Source organism: Rhamphochromis longiceps, linkage group LG23 (assembly GCF_057381845.1).
Source record: "Rhamphochromis longiceps isolate RC_006_pf linkage group LG23, R_longiceps_female_GT1.1, whole genome shotgun sequence".
In the NCBI taxonomy this organism is placed as follows: Eukaryota; Metazoa; Chordata; class Actinopteri; order Cichliformes; family Cichlidae; genus Rhamphochromis; species Rhamphochromis longiceps.
In genome coordinates, this window is record NC_140578.1 from 23,168,865 (window position 1) to 23,186,012 (window position 17,148).

The following is a 17,148-nucleotide window of genomic DNA, read 5'->3' on the forward strand; positions in this document are numbered from 1 at the left end:
CATAGCATGCCGCAGGACTGTTCGCCTACCGCTCACTCTCTCTGTCCTACGTATGTCGATGTGGAACCATCTTCATACTGTATCCGTACCATGTCTGTGTTGTGTTGATCATCCCAACCCCCTAGCATGTTTGCAGACCTGTGGAAAAAAAACTGATTTAAATGAAGAGAGTACATGCTTATTTAGCACGCGTTGCTCTAGGGAAGCAAATAAGCTTCACCCTTAAATGAAGAAAATTAAAACCTAGGGATCATGTGTAGGGTGATGATAGACTAAGTTTGTATTTTTGCAACATAAGGCCCAGGGGCCAGAATCAGCTCAGCAAACACTTTAATCCAGCCTCATTAGACGGCTTTGGAAAACGTGAGGGATGGCGTAGATTTTGGACTTTTAACTGTATTGTCATAAGTTTTACAGCTTTATTTTTACTGATAATAACTTCATTCATGCTATACCAAAGTAACTAACTTGTAGATTAAAAAAATAAATGATGGAAAGTTCCTGGTTTTTTTTACTATTTGCTTTAGAAATCTCTTTTTTTATTTTTATATTTTTAACAATGAAACAAAAAAGAAATTCTGTTTAATTACAGCACAGTCTGAACAATGAGCTGTAATTTCACACTGTTAGGTGTGGGCTGTGTGCGGACAGGGATAGGACCCAAGGTGCAGACTCCAGAGACAAACGTAAATTGAAATAGCTTTAATGCTGAACTCAAACATAACATAACTGGAAAAAATCTAAATAAACTTAAACCGGCAGATTGACAAAACACACAGCAAAATAAACGGTAGATCGCGACACGGACACAGAGAAACACAGGGCTTAAATACAAAGAGGGAGCAATCAGGGAATGAATAACAGGAGGGAAACACAGCTGGGGCAAATCAGAACTGACGAGACAAAAGGAAGCGTAAACTGAACACACTGAGATAAGACAGAGACCTTCAAAGTAAAACAGGAAACACATAACACAGACTCACATGCAGGCACCACAGAGGGAACAGAGACGTGGGACCAGGGCAGACACAAACACTGACTGAACACGGGGATATAGGAACTAAGGATACACAGAGACGCGAACTAGACAAGGGGATACAGGTGATAGGGGAGACAGAGCAACTAAAGAAGACAGAGACATAAACCATAAGACAGAACTCAAAGAAACCAAAGACTAGAAAGTATAAATAATATAATAAACTCAAAAACCCTGGGTCAACGACCCAGGCATCCTAACACACACTTTATTTCTTACAATTTAAACCCACAAAGTCATGCTGTCAATTTTCTTTGATTTACTACAACAGTATTTGTTTATCACGTAGAAAAACTGAGACATTGAAATTGCACTTTTTCTTATCTTAAGATATAAATATATAAAAATATGTATATATATTAAATGTGCAATTAAACTTATTTACACAGGTAGAAATGAGATGTTCACTGGTCTCCCCTACTTAAGATCAAGCAGGCTGTTTCTAGCTTAAATTAACCAAAACAATATACCAACACAACTCAAGCTACACCTACCAGAGATAGGACAGAGCATAACAATTTTTTTCATACTGTTTGAGGTCTGTAATATTTGAAATTCATTCTTATATAACAATATGTGAGCATGAAAAAAAGGTTAAATCAACGCATCATTATAGTTTGAGATGTTTGAGATAATTTGAGCTTTCGGACATGGTGTGTTATCCTGCTAGAAGATGCCATCAGAAGATGGGTACACTGTGTTCAACACTAACCCTAACACTTTGGTGTTTAAATGTTGCTCAGTTGGTACAAAGGAGGCCAAGGTGTGCAAATAAAATTCCCCCCAGATGCTTACACCACTGTCATCAGTCTGAACCATTCATACAAGGCATTATTTCATGCTGTTTACACCAAATTCTGACCCAGCTGTCCAAATGTTGCAGCAGAAATTGTGACTCACCAGACCAAGAATCATTTTTCCAATTTTCTATTGTCCAATTTTGTTGAGCCAGTAAATGGTAGCTTCAGTTTCCTGTTCTCAGCTGGCAGGAGTGGCACCAGGTGTGGTCTTCTGCTACAGTTGAGATGCTCATCTGCATACAGTAGTTGTAACAAGTTTTTTCAGTTAAGTTGCTGTTGCCTTCCTATCAGCTAGAAGCAGTCTGGTCACATTCACCTCTGACCTCTGAATCAATAAGACGATTTCACCCAATGCACTGCTGAGACCATTCCAGACCATTCTCTGTAAATCCCAGCAGATTGGCTGTTTCTGAAAACCTCAGAAGAGCCCATCTGACACCAACAACCATGCCACATTTGAAGTTACATAAATGGTAAATCCACTAAATTGCTGAAATGTGATTGGCTGATTAAATAAAAATATAAAACACAACCAGACCCTAACTTTAGCTTAGCAGAGAAAATTGGTTTAGTTTTAAGCTTTTATTTGCAAATTTCCTCCCTAGTGCAGTATTGGCTATTTATAAGTGTTTGTAGGTTTTCATTTAGTTATGGGTAGCGTAGTAATTATACTTCCCTTCTATTTATTATGAAAATTGTCTATATACCATATTCACATGGCACCTCCTTCTTTGAACATATCATAAAAGTGCATTTGCAAACACAGCTAAAAGCAAGCAGGAAGGTCAGTTTAGTTTCAGTGTCCTTCTTCTGTAACTTCTTTGAATGACTCTGTGAATCTTTGTGAATCTCTGTGAATCTTTATACACCCTGAATGTGTGTGTCTGTGCAGTAACATTGAGTGAATGCCCTTGCATCGTTCCCTGTTCTACCCATTGGTGTGCATGCATACATAATCCCAGTGTAGTTACCCGATTTATAGATTTACCTCTTTATTACCATACATGATGATGTTCATGTCAGTGTTTTTTTTATTTGTGTGTTTTCAGGGAACTGGTTGAAGCGCTCCTCTCTCTCTGGACTGACTGACGGCGTCGAGGACTTGCTGGATATCAGCTCGGTGGATCGACTCTCCTTCATACGTCAGAGTTCAAAGGTCAGCTCGCTGCCACTGAAAGCCACCATAGTGTGTCGCAGCTTTTCTAATCAGCCGTCCTTTTGAGCAAACAGAGGTTTGATTTGGTCTACGTTGCCAGCTGATATGCGCGGATGTGTTTATGTGTGTTTAGGTGAAGTTCACTAGTGCAGTGAAGCTATCTGAAGGTGGCGCTGTAGGGCCGGAGTACGGCAGGGACGAGGAGGAGAATTTCTTCAAGCGGCTCGGTAAATGGAGGTCTGGCAGGAGGAATCCATCCAAGCTTCACCACACAGAAGAGAAAGATGGTAGACCCCCCCCACCCTGGGGTGCCCCCCTCGCCCACCCCATGCCCCCATCGTTCTTTGTCTGTTCCTCTCTTCTTCTGTCCTCGCCTCTGTTTGTCGCTGGTGGTGTCGTGTTTTGTTTGGCCTCGCAAGTCGTGGTCTTTTGACAGTGCTGCCGTCCACCATTCTCCATGTCAGCCTCGCCAGATAGCTGCCTGCTACGCTCTTTTAATCCAGATGGGTGAATTTTCAACCCATCAGTGTCAATTCAAAGTGATCATTTTCTGGAAGGCCTGCCAAAAAACCTCCCCAAAACTAAAGCTAATATAAAACAACAGGGGAAGGGGAAATGGACTCGATGTTTTATTTTCTCACTATTTTCTCACTGATAAACTTGGCGACGTTTACCGAGGTCAGAGGCAGACAGCTGCTTCTATAGGACACTTAATCTTTCTGTAGCTGTAAGGATCGCCCCCTTAAAAGAATGCAGGCTTATAGAGTTTTCACACCGGCTCTGCTTTTCACACCCTGAAGGTACTTGTGTCTCTCTTTTGTACTGTTGATGAGTCAAAGGCATATGCCAAAAAGATCAGCCAAAAGTTCTCTAGAGTTACATGATATGAATCACTGGCCTCATTTCCCCCTATACTACTGACTACAGTTCAGGATGCCTTTGCTGCCTCTACTTTTTCATGCTAGTGAATTAACGCTTTTTGATTGCTTGAACAGCCCTTTGAAAGTCATTTTTGTAATTGCTATAAACAAAAAACATCAGACTATCCAACAGCTAAGAGATTTCTTTGTTCCTTTACAGCATGGAAAAATTACCTTAAACACAACTAATATGTAGCTTTATGCAAACGTCTTGAGTCATCCTTTATTTCTTTTATATTTTGCTTCCAAGTAGCCAGACTATTAAAGCAATAGGTCTCCAGGGTCTCTGAAGGTTTTTCAAATTGTTTCTTTGGACATTGGCTGCTTTTCGCTCATGTTCAGTCCAGTCCTTATACCTGATCATTTTCACAGGAATGTTTTTGTTTGTTAAGACACTTAACACTGACCACACAGATGTGATGAATCATTCAAGTATAAAAAAGAAACCTAGCTCAAGGGATAAACCAGTGTTGTGTCTACATATAATAGACAATTTAGCAAAGAACCAATTTTAAATTGTATCTTTAGTCACTTTTTTACTAACAGCCTGTCCCAAAATATGTAATTTGTCCCATGTACAAACGGAAACAAGTTGAATCTTTGAAAATGCCAGAGCAAAGTTTGACAGGCTTAAAATAGTATTTTTGTACCAACAAGGTGATTCCCAAAGAGCTATTAGCTGAAAACATTACATATCTCAGCATGGTGTGCAGTGTGTCCTTAAAAAAATTGAGGAAACTGGACAAATGGATGAAAAATCTACAGCAGATAAATATATAACTAAAAACTAAGAAAAAATTCATTAAAAACCTGACAAAAGACAATTTTTAAGCATGACAATGATTCCAAGCACGCTACCAATGCAGCAACACTAATACCTGAATAGAAAAACACACAGTGAAACGTCTTGGATCATGGTCCAGAACCCGGACCGACCAACATCTAGAGAAGAGCTCTGAATGTCCTTCCTTTAAAAGTTCCAATAAATCACTTCATTTATTTCCCATTTTCCTAGCAAGACATAAAGAAACGAGGGATGACTCAAGACTTTTTTCACAATACTCTAACACATTGTAAAAAATGGTATCTCAGTAAAATAAAATACAATATAGCTAGCAACTAGCTTAAAATAAATATTATAATTACATTCATTTGGATATATGTCTACTCATGACATTGAGTATTTCTGTAGATTTCTAAACAATGTCTGAGCAAAAGCTGTGAAAAGTTGTGTCTGTGATTTGCCACAAAAACCCTAAAGCCAGACATTTATATGTGCTGAAACCAAACTTCTTACTTCCAAAGACAGTTTTAGCTCTATAATAATAAGAAATTTAAAGCATTTCATTTATCCCGATAGGTCTACATTCCCTTCTCTCCAACTGTGCACGTCCTGTTCTGTCCAGCATTGGTTCCTCTCCTCTGCGTTTTCACCCAAAGGTGAAAAAAGAGGACGGGCAGTGTCTCACAACAACTCATGTCTATGAAACCATCTTTCTGCTGTGGAGCGTGTCTCTGTGCTACGTCAAGCATGACGCTGTCAGTGCTCTCTCCGTCTCTTCTGTGGTGATGTCTGGTGGTATTTCCAGTGCTGGAGTGTTAGTGATTAAACACAATGGGCCACATACAGCTTTCCTCTGTGCGGCTGTGGTTACGCCTGACATTTCAATGAGATTTGTAGGTCCTTTTAGAAAGATGCCGGAGAAAAGTGCCTGAAAATATCTTTGGCCCTTAAATTCATCTTGTTTTTTGTGACTATTCTTATACGATTGAAAATTCAGGTGTAACCCCTGCCGATGGCTGTGTGTCATCTCTCACTCAGCTTCATCTGTCAGCTCAGTGCTATTTGTTAAATGTCCTGGATGGTGATGTTGCTTCATGCAATTTCTATGTCTAACCTTTATTGTGCAAACAAGCGAGTCTATAACGAGAACTCTTCTTCAAACGGCTTTTGTTATACCTCTTCCCTTGTGGTCCTCACGGTGTCCTTCAGGACCTCACGGTTTCCAGGAGCGTCTCGCAGCCAGCCAGGAGGCCATGAAGAACAAGAATGTAGTGAATCTTGGCGCCATCCGACAGGGTATGAAACGCTTCCAGTTTCTCCTGAACTGCTGCGAGCCAGGAACCATACCAGATGCCTCCATCCTCGCCGCTGCTCTGGACCTCGTGCGTTTCACTTTGGAGAAAATAATGAAAGAGTAAAGATGTCGCTGTTAGCTTTCAAAGGCTATCACCTATTTATTTCTCTGTTCTTCTAGGAAGCCCCAGTTGTGGCCAGGGCCTCCCTTTTCTTGGAATGTGCCAGATTTGTCCACCGGTGTAATCGTGGCAACTGGCCCGAATGGATGAAGGGCCACCACGTAAACATCACCAAGAGAGGGCTGTCCAGGGGCCGATCGCCTATTGTGGGCAATAAAAGAAACCAGAAGCTCCAGTGGAACGCTGCCAAGCATTTCTGCCAGTGGGGAGACGTGAGTTAAATGTGTCGAAGATTGTTTATGGTTACAGTTTATAAAAAGGCTTCATTAACTGTAAACGTGTTAAATCTGCTCAGGCGATTGGCACGAGGCTCAGCGAACTCTGCCACTCGGACAGTGAGAGCCCCGCCAACATCCTGGGTTATATTTACGATGAAGAGACCAAACGCAGGATGAGGAAAGAAGACGAGGAAGAAGACTATTTAGATGACAGTGAGTCAAAACAGTGTCTGTTACTTGTTTTTCTTCTATTTACAGGTTTCCACTCGGCCAGATCGTCTCTATCGTACTGTGCAGATATAACACAGATGTAGCGTCTCATGAGACGTGGTGACCCAAAAAGGCCTTGCTGCTGTTTTAGCTTGTCTGAGTGGTGTCAGCTACTGCATGGCAGAAATCACATTGCTGAGGCCTGCAAACCAATGCAGTCCTCCAAATAAGAAGCACATAAAAACTCAAACCATTACTCTCATTCATTTGTTTTCTCATGACTTGAATTCTACATTTTCATCCGTTTCCCTATGTAAGGGATTGGACAATAGGATGTTAAATAAATTAGGTTTTTTTAATGATCACTTGTATCATCATTAAAAATATTTACCTCATAATGGTCCATTTGCAGCTTTAGATCATCAGGTGCACCTTATTGTGCATTTGTGTGGTGTTGAATTAATCAGAAGAAGATGATTTCGCATGAACGTCCACTCAAATTGGAAAATAAAAAGTCTGCACTTGCCAAGCTGTTGATGTCACACTTAAAAACATGCTGCATGAAAGTAATAAGATCACAGTATTGTGCGTTTTATTGTGTGTACTTTGAAAAAAAAATCTTAAATTAAAATTTAGTTTCTACAACTTTTAGGTTGTCAGAACAAAAAAGATGTTCTAGCCACATTTAGATATTTTATCTTATCTGTTCTGACTCCAAAGACACGGTCAATCCTACAAAATGTGGCTGCCCCTTCGCACTGAAGATGGCCGCTTGCCAGCTGTTGTTGGAGATCACCACTTTCCTGCGAGAGACCTTCCCCTGCTTACCACGACCGCGCACCGAACCGCTTGTGGTCAGTAGTGAAATCAAAATCCAAAAAGGTAAATCTGATGTGAATAGCGATGAGAATTTGATTTCTACTTATTTTGTCTGCAGGATCTGGACAGCTGCCGCCTGCGTCTGGACCCAGAGCTCGGCCGCCATCGCTACGAGAGGAAGATCAGCTTTGCGGGCATCCTCGACGACGAAGACGGGCACGATTCCCTCAACAGCAGCAGCCACACTCTGAAGTCTGACACCACCTGCGATGATAAGAAGACCCAGGAGGCTCAGGGTGAGACTCGGTGTCATCCAGATTGGTTAATGCAGCTGATTACCGCTCCGTATTTACTCACTGCTCATTGTTGATTGTAGACAATCTCTCCCCACTCCCCTGCTCTCCAGCACCAGTGCGGAAGATTCGTATCGGAGGCTCGCGCCTGCTTCAGATCAAAGGAGCCCGCAGTTTTCGTGTGAAGAAGGTTGGCTCTCTGTCTTCGATACGCAGAGCGGGGAGTCTGAAGAGCACCAAGCTGTCTCGGCAGGACTCTGAGTCTGAGAACGAAGAAGGCCTGCTGTCACAAACGCAGAGCAGGGACACAGTTACTGACATCGGTATGATGTAACTGAAACTCCTGGAAAGAACATAATTTCATTTATTATTGTGTAATATTCAAAGGAAATGACAGTACACTGTAAAAAATAAAAACTGTAAAACACAGTTACAGGTTTTTCATGTTATTTTACATCAGACCTGCCAATTAACAGTCTATTTTTTCTCATATCATTGGTATTTCATGTACTTTAAAATAACAGGAAAATTCTGTAAAATATATAGGGAAAAATGTGTTAAGTTAAAGACTTATTTACAGTGTATGTTAACATTAGTTTACTTTTGCAGTATTGTTTTTGCCAGATCCTGTTAGAGAGTGAAAAGAACACTATAAGTATTCTGCACAGGGAAAAGAAACTGTTCTCCATCGTGAAATAAGTGGACAATTATCAGCGTCCTGTATGGGGTTGTTTGTTCTTGTTTAACATTGCAGGCAGTCCCTTCAGCACCAGTGAACCCAGCATCGAGCCAGAAGGTCAGAGCTCAGAAGGAACGGAGGACAACTACCACCGCAACATGTCCTGGCTTCACGTAAGTCTGTCGGTACATGCGGGGAGGAAAGCTGTGTGTACTTTCCCGCATACTGACCTCCTCTCTGCTCTCTCTCGGCACAGATTATGATCCTGCTGTGCAACCAGCAGAGTTTCATCTGTACCCACATAGACTTCTGCCACCCACGCTGCTACCAACACCACAGCCGCTCCTGCGCCCGTCTGGTCCGTGCCATCAAGCTCGTGTACGGGGAGACGGTGGACAGCCTGAGGGAGGACAGCGCCTCCTCTGGTAACATCGGAGGACGTGTGAAGAAAAACAAAGAGGTGGAATTGACAGGCTGTTTTTCTGGATGAATAACCTAAATATGTGTGTTTTGTTAGTTTTTTTAAATCTTCGCCACTTTCTAAAGTACTATTTCCCATCAGTGTTCAGACAAGTCTTGTCTGAGGACCCCGTCCATGAAGAGAAGACCCACTGACTCCAACACAGAAGGGAAGAAGGATACAGGCATGCTCAAGTACATCCGCAATCAGGTGAATTTCTGTTTTTCTTGTTATTTTTATAATTATTACATCCTACCTGATGTGCACCACATTCTCAGACTGGAATCAGAGCTGCCCGTGCTGTCAATAAAGGAGACCGCACCCCAGCTTTAAGCTTTAACCAGCATTGAGATTAATGAATTTTAAAAAGAAAAAACAGTTGTGCAGAAAGAAGCTACTCATACAGACAATCATTTTTGGATCAGGCTGCAAGTGTGGTTGATCATGCAAAGTTGTTTATTTAACATGGGAGTCTGGCCATTAGAGGAACGTCTGCCTGTCTGGCCTAGAGATTTCTATTAATGATTTTACAAAGGTGTAATATCTGTTCAAGCAACTGCTTTCTAAAGCAAATATCACATCAGCCAATCATATGGCAGCAATTCAAATCATTTAGTTCTGTAGTTGTGGTGAAGACAACCTACTGAAGTTAAAACAAAGCATCAGAGTTGAGGTGAAAAGTGATTTAAGTGACTTTGAATGTGACACAGTGGTTGGTCTGAGTATTTCGGAAACTGCTGCCAAAATACATTTTGCAGAATTGTAAAATATACTACAAGTGGCACAGAAATTGCCTGCGAGCTATACAGAAGCACCAGCAGAAGACCACACCGGGTGCCATTCCTGTGAAATAAGAACAGGAAAACCGAGGCTATAATTCATAAAAGCTACCAAGATTTGGGCAATAGAAGACTGGAAAAAATGTTGACAGGTCCAGTGAGTCTTGATTTTTCATGCAACGTTCAGATGGTAGGATCAGAACATGGCAAAAACAGCATGATGGCTAAACTGTTGTTTTAACAGTTTATCAGAGGTTTAACAGATGTTATGTGTCAAAATCTGTGAGAAATGCTTCCAGCATGAACTACTGATGCAGTTCTGAAAGCAAAAAATGGGTCCAAAAAAAGGAAATAAAAGTTTTCTAATTGTGTTGTAGCTCTGAAAAGGACTGCTTGCACCTTTTTCAGTTTGTATACACTGTGGGTGATGTTAAGTCAAAGATAAAGTGTCTTATTACTACCTTAGCAAAGAGATTATAGATCATTTTGCATCTTTGCACTTTCATCTTAAATGTTTGTTTTCTCATAGGTGATGAGTTTGTCACCAGCTCCTCTTTCACTGCTGATCAAAGCAGCTCCTATCTTGACTGACGACATGTACGGAGACATCCAGCCCGCAGCCTGGGAACTCCTACTCAGTGTGGATGAACATATGGCAGCCGCTGCTGGTGAGCTCATCACTGAGCTGTGGTGGTCCCCTCTTAGGTCGCTGTGCCCTTCAAGGTTCACGAACGCTTTTTGCCCTCAACCATGTTTCACCTTTTTCTTTCCTGCCCTTTTTATCTGCCCCCTTCCAGCTGCCTTGTTTCTCCTGTGCGCCGTAAAGGTCCCTGATGCAGTGACCGAAATGATGATGGCAGAGTTCCAGCACCCTGAGGCCTGCCAGCGCATTAACTCCATCCTGAAGTTTTACACTCTGTGGCGTTTTCGCTACCAAGTGTGGCCTCGCATGGAGGAAGGAGCCCAGCAGATCTTTAAGGTAGTTCAGTTGAGTTCAGTTTTATTTATAAAGCACCAAATCACTAAAACCTCAAGACCCTTTATATTTTTAAGGTAATATCCCAATCAACCAATGTCCAAGAAGATCTCCCTTTAAAGAGGAAAAAACCTCCAGCCGAGCCAGGCTCAGGGAGAGGACCGTCTTCTGTGACTGGTTGGGGGTGAGGGGACAAAGACAGGATAAAAGACATGATGTGAAAGAAAGACAGAGATTATAGTATATATAAGAGAAATGTGCTCTCTCATTCTAGTCCCTGTCAGTACTGTTGCTGCAATGTTTTAGATATACTGAAGACTTTTCAGGGAGTTTTTAGGACATCCTGTTTATAATGAATTACAGTAGTCCAAGTTTTTCAGCATCACCGTGAGACAGGATGTTAAGATGATGTGCAAATATAAGAAAGCAGTCATGTGTGTTTATTTAAAATGTGCACTGAAGAACATATCCACATATCCATATAAACAACTCCAAGGTAAAGCCACGGTAAAGCCATCCAGAGTAAACATTTGGTTAGATACCACATTTCTAATATTTTCAGGGCTGAGTACAGTAACCTCCGTTTTAGCTAACTTTAGAAGCAGAGGATTAAAAGTCTTTAAGACATTCTCGTAGTTTAGCTAACTATGGATGTGTTATCTGGATTCATTGATAGGAAGTTTGGTGTCATCTGCATAGCAATGAAAATGTATGTTATGCCTTCTGATGATACTCCCTAAGGGAAGCATGTATACTGTAAACAGAAGTGGTCCTAGCACAGAACCCTGTGGAACCCCATACTTAACCTTAATGTGACGAGGACTCTCCATTTACATGAACAAATTGGAATAGATTGTTTGCATTTTTAGCGTCCCCAAAAGAGAGAGCGCAGAAGGGCATTCGCTGTGTTTACTAAATTTGGTGTACTTCTCTTTCAGATCCCTCCACCCAGCATTAACTTCACTCTCCCTTCTCCAATACTGGGCATGCCCTGTGTCCCCATATTTGACCCTCCCTGGGTGCCCCAGAACACTGGCAGCGTCCAGGATCCAATCAACGAAGACCAGTCTGTAAGTTTGAGCCCTATTCTAAAAGGCACAAATCTACTTGTATTACTATCAGAAACAGCTTTTAGAGTTTATCTTTTTAATTAAAGTGACAGAGAAGGTTTTTTAAACACCACTGGAGTTCAGTGAGAGAGTTTTCCTAAGCTTGTGAACCCTGTAAAAATAGGCCAGTTTATAATTTAACTATTTTTTTAATCCCACTTAACTCCACAATCCACCAAAAAACAAAAGACGATATGCACACTCTTACTGCTTTGAATATTACATTTGTTATTGCTGCAAGTTTAATGTGGAAAACTGCACCAAGAAATCTGCAAATATAAGAAAAATGTGTGAACACAGATTTCTTGGTGCCTCCTTTTAATTTCTTGTCTTTTTTAAATATTTTTTTTCATAAAGCATGAATAGAAATATGAGATTTTAATGAGCGAGCACATGTTCTATAATTTAATCGACTGTCTTTGTTTTTAGTACCCCACATTAATTCAGTCAGTCCATGCCATAGTAAGTTGGTATTTCTGTCCGGGTGTTTGTGCTGCTGATGCATCTTGTTACCTCAGACCATTAAAGACAGAAGGGGAAGCGACCTTTTAGGTTTTTCATCACGGACCAGAAGCTGGGGGGCGGTTTCATGGGTCATCTTGGATAGTTGCATCTTGATCAGGGACACACACAATCCACATATTTAAAAAGAGTCTTCCGGCACATGCTTTGATTGTTAAGGAGAAAATAACAGCATGCATCGGGCATACAGACATGTTGTGTGTGTCGTGCTGTTGATGCATGGTCATTGGATGAGAATGACTTTGCTGTGTTTGTTTTTCATATCATGGCTGTTTTAGATTTGTTTGTGCGAATGCTGTGAGGCAATTACTGTGCACAAGATACAGTAAATTCTCCATCTTCCAGTCTGAACACATTTATTGTTTATCGTGATTGAAATTGCTCCTATTCTATACGTCTACACTGCAGCGTGCTTCATAATGCTCAGGACGGCATTTTAGAGCATGAGATCGGTGTGCTGGAGGAGAGTTACTGTATTAATGTGTTGTCCAGTTGCTCCTCAGAAGCCTATTGTAGCTGTGCACACACATTCCTGAAAGATTTAAAGTGCTAATTTGTGCATTCCCCCCGCCCCCTGCCCCCGATTCTGAACCTCCTACAATTTCTACACCCGCTGCTCTACCTCTGTGCTATTTGATCCTCGCCCCCTCCTTTTTAGAAATCCTTCTCTGCGCGGGCGGTGTCGCGCTCCCACCAGCGAGCCGAGCACATCCTCAAGAACCTGCAGCAGGAGGAGGAGAAGCGGCGTCTGGGCCGCGAGGCCAGCATCATCACAGCCATCCCTGTGGCTCAGGAGGCCTGCTACGAACCCACATGCAGCCCTCCACCCGAGCAAGAGGAGGAAGGTGGGGCCGCCAGGCGTATGAGCACTTGTGTTTTATACAAGAAAAACCTCAAGAGGTGGAAAACAGCGAGCACAGAAGTTCCTCCAGTGGCCAAATGAGAGTTATTTCAAAACAGAGTCGACCCTCTTGTGTTAACAGCATTAAAAAGCTTTCTGCAGACTGGTGCAAAAACCGTGTTAGCCTTTTGGATTGATTATCCCTTTTCTCCATCTTAAAAACTGGTTGGCAATGTGACGTCATGTGCACATTACTCAAGAAATGCAAAGAAATGTGAAATCGAATTCAAAGAAGGTGCTGCACCTAAAACCTCCTTGTGAATGCTTTGGTTGCCACAGTTGCCTGTAGTTTTTGATGTTTCTCTGCAAGTACTTGTTAACTACTAGCTGAGCAGTAGTACAACGAATGACGAATGAATAAAGTTTGCCTTCAAAGTAAAAGCTGTACCTCAGTACTACAACCAACATGTTTTAAAGGGCACAACTTTTGCTTTGAAGGCGAACAGCCTCCATTCCAGGTTTCATTGGACTTTTCAGTTTTACTACAGCTCAGAAAGCACAGTCTATAAAAGATTGTTATTCTGCAGCAATATGTTAGCGACCATATTAATCACAAGGAAGTCTTTGTATTTCGGTTTGCAACTGCGTATTTTTTCCTAGCAACCAGTGGTTGCCAGTGGGGTTGCTCTCTGGTAAGTAGGCCTGTGTGACTCAAGGTTAAGCAATTGTTTTCCCAGCATTTTCTGGTTGGAGACCAACCTCTAGATCATGTGTCTGCAAAACCCACGTCACCGCTATCACTGACTGGCGGCCTTCAGACAGAATGCAGGTTTAAGGCACTTCTGCACTGGTGTTATTGTTCTGACCCAGAAGCTGAGTTGATGATTTGTACTGTCTATGGTTAACTGACAGGTGTCCAATATAGGTAGATGGCAGCTGCTAGGTCTCGTCCACTACTTCAAGCCATTAGACTAAACCTCTTTATGATTTGTGTGCTTTCAGTGCCTTTTAGAGCATTTTTAATGGATTATCTGAGTAATACTTCAGCTTTCTACAGACCATCCTGATGGTTTGTGCTTCAGTTTTGATGAGTGAAATACTGAGTTGACATAGTGCACCCATACAGTTTAGGGATGCAGCTGATAAGTTAGCACTCCAAGAAAAACAATATGGCTATAACACACTAACATTTAAGCTCCAAAACCAGTGGGTAATGTAATGATGGCCACATCCACGTTTTCCACCTTTTATACAGCCGTAATAGTTTTGAAAGCCAGAAGTGACCATATTTACGGTAGATGAAAGGGGGAGTGCTAACATGAGCACGCTTGGTTACTAAGCTACATTCGTAAAGATGATTCGTAAAGTCAAAACTGTGTTTTTACGAAGGGTGAAACTATTCTCAGAGCCCAAAAGCATTTTTTGCACAATACTGTAAACATGCTTTTTAATGCTTTAAGTATGTAAAGTGTAGATGTTAAACATGGGTGCTTATAGTGGTTGACTCACACTTGGACTCAGCCTCATGTGCTCATTAGAGGAACTGCAGACTTTGGCACTTGCTTGCTGGATTCATATTTCAGCCCTGCAGGTTGCCACATTAGCACACAGTGTTTTGACTCTGCATAGCTCTTTACCCTGATAGCATGTTGTTTTTCCCCCTGTACCTCTACTGGTTATGTTTGGCATTGATCCCGCCAGCAGAAGAAGTGGTGAACCTGGCATCACGACGTCTGTCTGTCAGCCCATCCTGCGCCTCCAGCAACTCCCACAGGAACTACTCTTTCCGCCGGGGCTCTGTATGGTCTGTCCGCTCGCTGGCCAGTGCTGAAGGTAGAAAAATGTCAGAAACAAATGAATTTAAACTTTTTATATAAAACTTGCTCTTTACAAATTCTTTTTTTTTGCCAGATGAAGAAAACACAACAGAACACACACCCACTCACCACATGCTACAGCCGCCTCAAGCTGTCTTCCCAGCATGCATCTGTGCTGCCGTCCTACCAATAGTGCACCTCATGGAAGACGGCGAAGTTAGAGAGGATGGCGTGGCTGGTAGCTGTCACTACACAAAAAAATGAATTTGCATCAAAACTTTTGTGATTTTTTTTTTTTGGTTATTTATGCAAAAATGTTTCCTCAGTGAGTGCTGTTGCCCAGCAAATCCTCTGGAACTGCCTCATTGAAGATCCAGCTCTCGTTCTCCGCCACTTCCTGGAAAAGCTGACAGTTAGCAACAGACAGGTAGGCAAACACCTGCGGACAGATGTGGGAAAAAGACTCGCAATGAGTTTTTTATTGTTTGTCCATTTGTTTGGTTTTTGCACCAGGACGAGCTGATGTACATGCTTAGGAAGCTCCTGCTCAACATTGGAGATCTGCCAGCCCAGACCTCTCACATCCTTTTTAACTACCTGGTGGGTCACCAGCTACCTTCACCTGTACCTTTATATTTGTCATCAGTTCTGTTTATTCTCCTCATCATCATTTCTCCTCCTTTAAGGTGGGCCTGATCATGTATTTTGTGCGGACTCCCTGTGAATGGGGCATGGACGCCATCTCGGCCACGCTGACCTTCCTCTGGGAGGTGGTCGGCTACGTGGAGGGGCTCTTCTTTAAAGACCTGAAGCAGACCATGAAGAAAGAGCAGTGTGAGGTCAAACTGCTGGTCACAGCATCGATGCCAGGTGAGTGCTAAATACTGCAGACATAAGTAATGCTTGTATTGTAAAACCATTCTCCACCAGAATCCACCAGTTAGCTCTGACGCTCCAGTTTGTGGAGCACTTTATAAACGATGACTTTGTGGTGCAGAGGGTGTTTGATGCACAGGTGCCACCTCTGTATTTGATCTTTGTTTAGACCGTCCACCGATCTGGCAAAACAGACCAAGGTAGGACCGATAGACCAGCTGAGATACCCACAATGTCTGATCAGCACCGTGTTATTTAATATTAAGTTGCATTTTTACTGGGGTGGCCACATAGTGAAGTGGGTTCTTGGCAAATGAGAGGCTGCAGGTTCAGCACCAGCCGGAGACACCAATTCACTTTGAGGTTGTATTTGGCAAAAAATCTGCAAAAACAAAACATGGAGAGTTACCCGCTGTGGTGATGCCCCCACTGATAAGGGAACAGCCAAATGTAGCAAGGTGTAGTTTAACCCCGGTAATATCAGGATGTGTCTTTCTTTTCCCAAGCACACCCAACCATTTTACAAGACAACAGGTTACTAAACACACATCACAACCATGTTTTTTTTAACAAAAGGGACATTATGAACCCTGATATCCATCATTAGATTCCTTTTTTCTCACTTCTAGTCTGAAGTGGTTCATTCACTGAGATAAGGTAATCAACTTGAGCATTTCCACAGCTATATACCAACAGCATTTCTAAATCAAAACAAAGATAAAAGGTAAAAGTATAAAAAGCATTGTTTCCTAAGACAAAAAGCAAACTTCTGTTTCTGGTCTCTAGCTTTATTCAAACAAGTCTCATACTGACAGAGAAAAGACCCTTATGGTCACTCTTTTTGTTGTTGTTTTAATTTTAATGTTCAATAACAGAAATCGATTGAGGGCGATTGTGGCTCAAGAGTTGGGAGTTCGCCTTGTAATCGGAAGGTTGCCGGTTCGAGCCCTGGCTTGGACAGTCTCGGTCGTTGTGTCCTTGGGCAAGACACTTCACCCGTTGCCTACTGGTGGTGGTCAGAGGGCCCGGTGGCGCCAGTGTCTGGCAGCCTCGCCTCTGTTAGTGCGCCCCAGGGTGGTTGTGGCTACAATGTAGCTTTCCATCACCAGTGTGTGAATGTGTGTGTGAATGTGTGTGTGAATGTGTGTGTGAATGGGTGAAAAAAAAAAGGGGTGGCACGGTGGTTAGCACTGTTGCCGCACAGCAAGAAGGTCCTGAGTTCAATCCCACCATCAGGCTGGGGTCTTTCTGTGTGGAGTTTGCATGTTCTCCCCGTGTTTGCGTGGGTTCTCTCCGGGTACTCCGGCTTCCTCCCACCGTCCAAAGACATGCAACTTGTGGGGATAGGTTAATTGGATAATCCAAATTGCCACTAGGT

The 17,148-nt window shown here is 42.3% G+C and overlaps 1 protein-coding gene across 1 annotated transcript in view; it reads left to right on the top strand.

The window, feature by feature from the left end:
- Window positions 1-17,148, top strand: part of unc80 (unc-80 homolog (C. elegans)) — a 78,708-nt gene that overhangs the window by 35,349 nt on the left and 26,211 nt on the right. Inside the window, exons 21-41 of the mRNA XM_085398814.1 lie at window positions 6-50; window positions 2,886-2,992; window positions 3,126-3,279; window positions 5,906-6,078; window positions 6,171-6,383; window positions 6,467-6,602; window positions 7,320-7,453; window positions 7,537-7,714; window positions 7,795-8,034; window positions 8,466-8,563; window positions 8,647-8,850; window positions 8,953-9,060; window positions 10,159-10,297; window positions 10,427-10,608; window positions 11,544-11,675; window positions 12,895-13,081; window positions 14,779-14,910; window positions 14,989-15,132; window positions 15,221-15,321; window positions 15,408-15,494; window positions 15,581-15,764. Coding sequence (XP_085254940.1) covers window positions 6-50; window positions 2,886-2,992; window positions 3,126-3,279; window positions 5,906-6,078; window positions 6,171-6,383; window positions 6,467-6,602; window positions 7,320-7,453; window positions 7,537-7,714; window positions 7,795-8,034; window positions 8,466-8,563; window positions 8,647-8,850; window positions 8,953-9,060; window positions 10,159-10,297; window positions 10,427-10,608; window positions 11,544-11,675; window positions 12,895-13,081; window positions 14,779-14,910; window positions 14,989-15,132; window positions 15,221-15,321; window positions 15,408-15,494; window positions 15,581-15,764 — 3,078 coding nt within the window. The remainder of the gene's footprint in view (window positions 1-5; window positions 51-2,885; window positions 2,993-3,125; window positions 3,280-5,905; window positions 6,079-6,170; window positions 6,384-6,466; window positions 6,603-7,319; window positions 7,454-7,536; window positions 7,715-7,794; window positions 8,035-8,465; window positions 8,564-8,646; window positions 8,851-8,952; window positions 9,061-10,158; window positions 10,298-10,426; window positions 10,609-11,543; window positions 11,676-12,894; window positions 13,082-14,778; window positions 14,911-14,988; window positions 15,133-15,220; window positions 15,322-15,407; window positions 15,495-15,580; window positions 15,765-17,148) is intronic.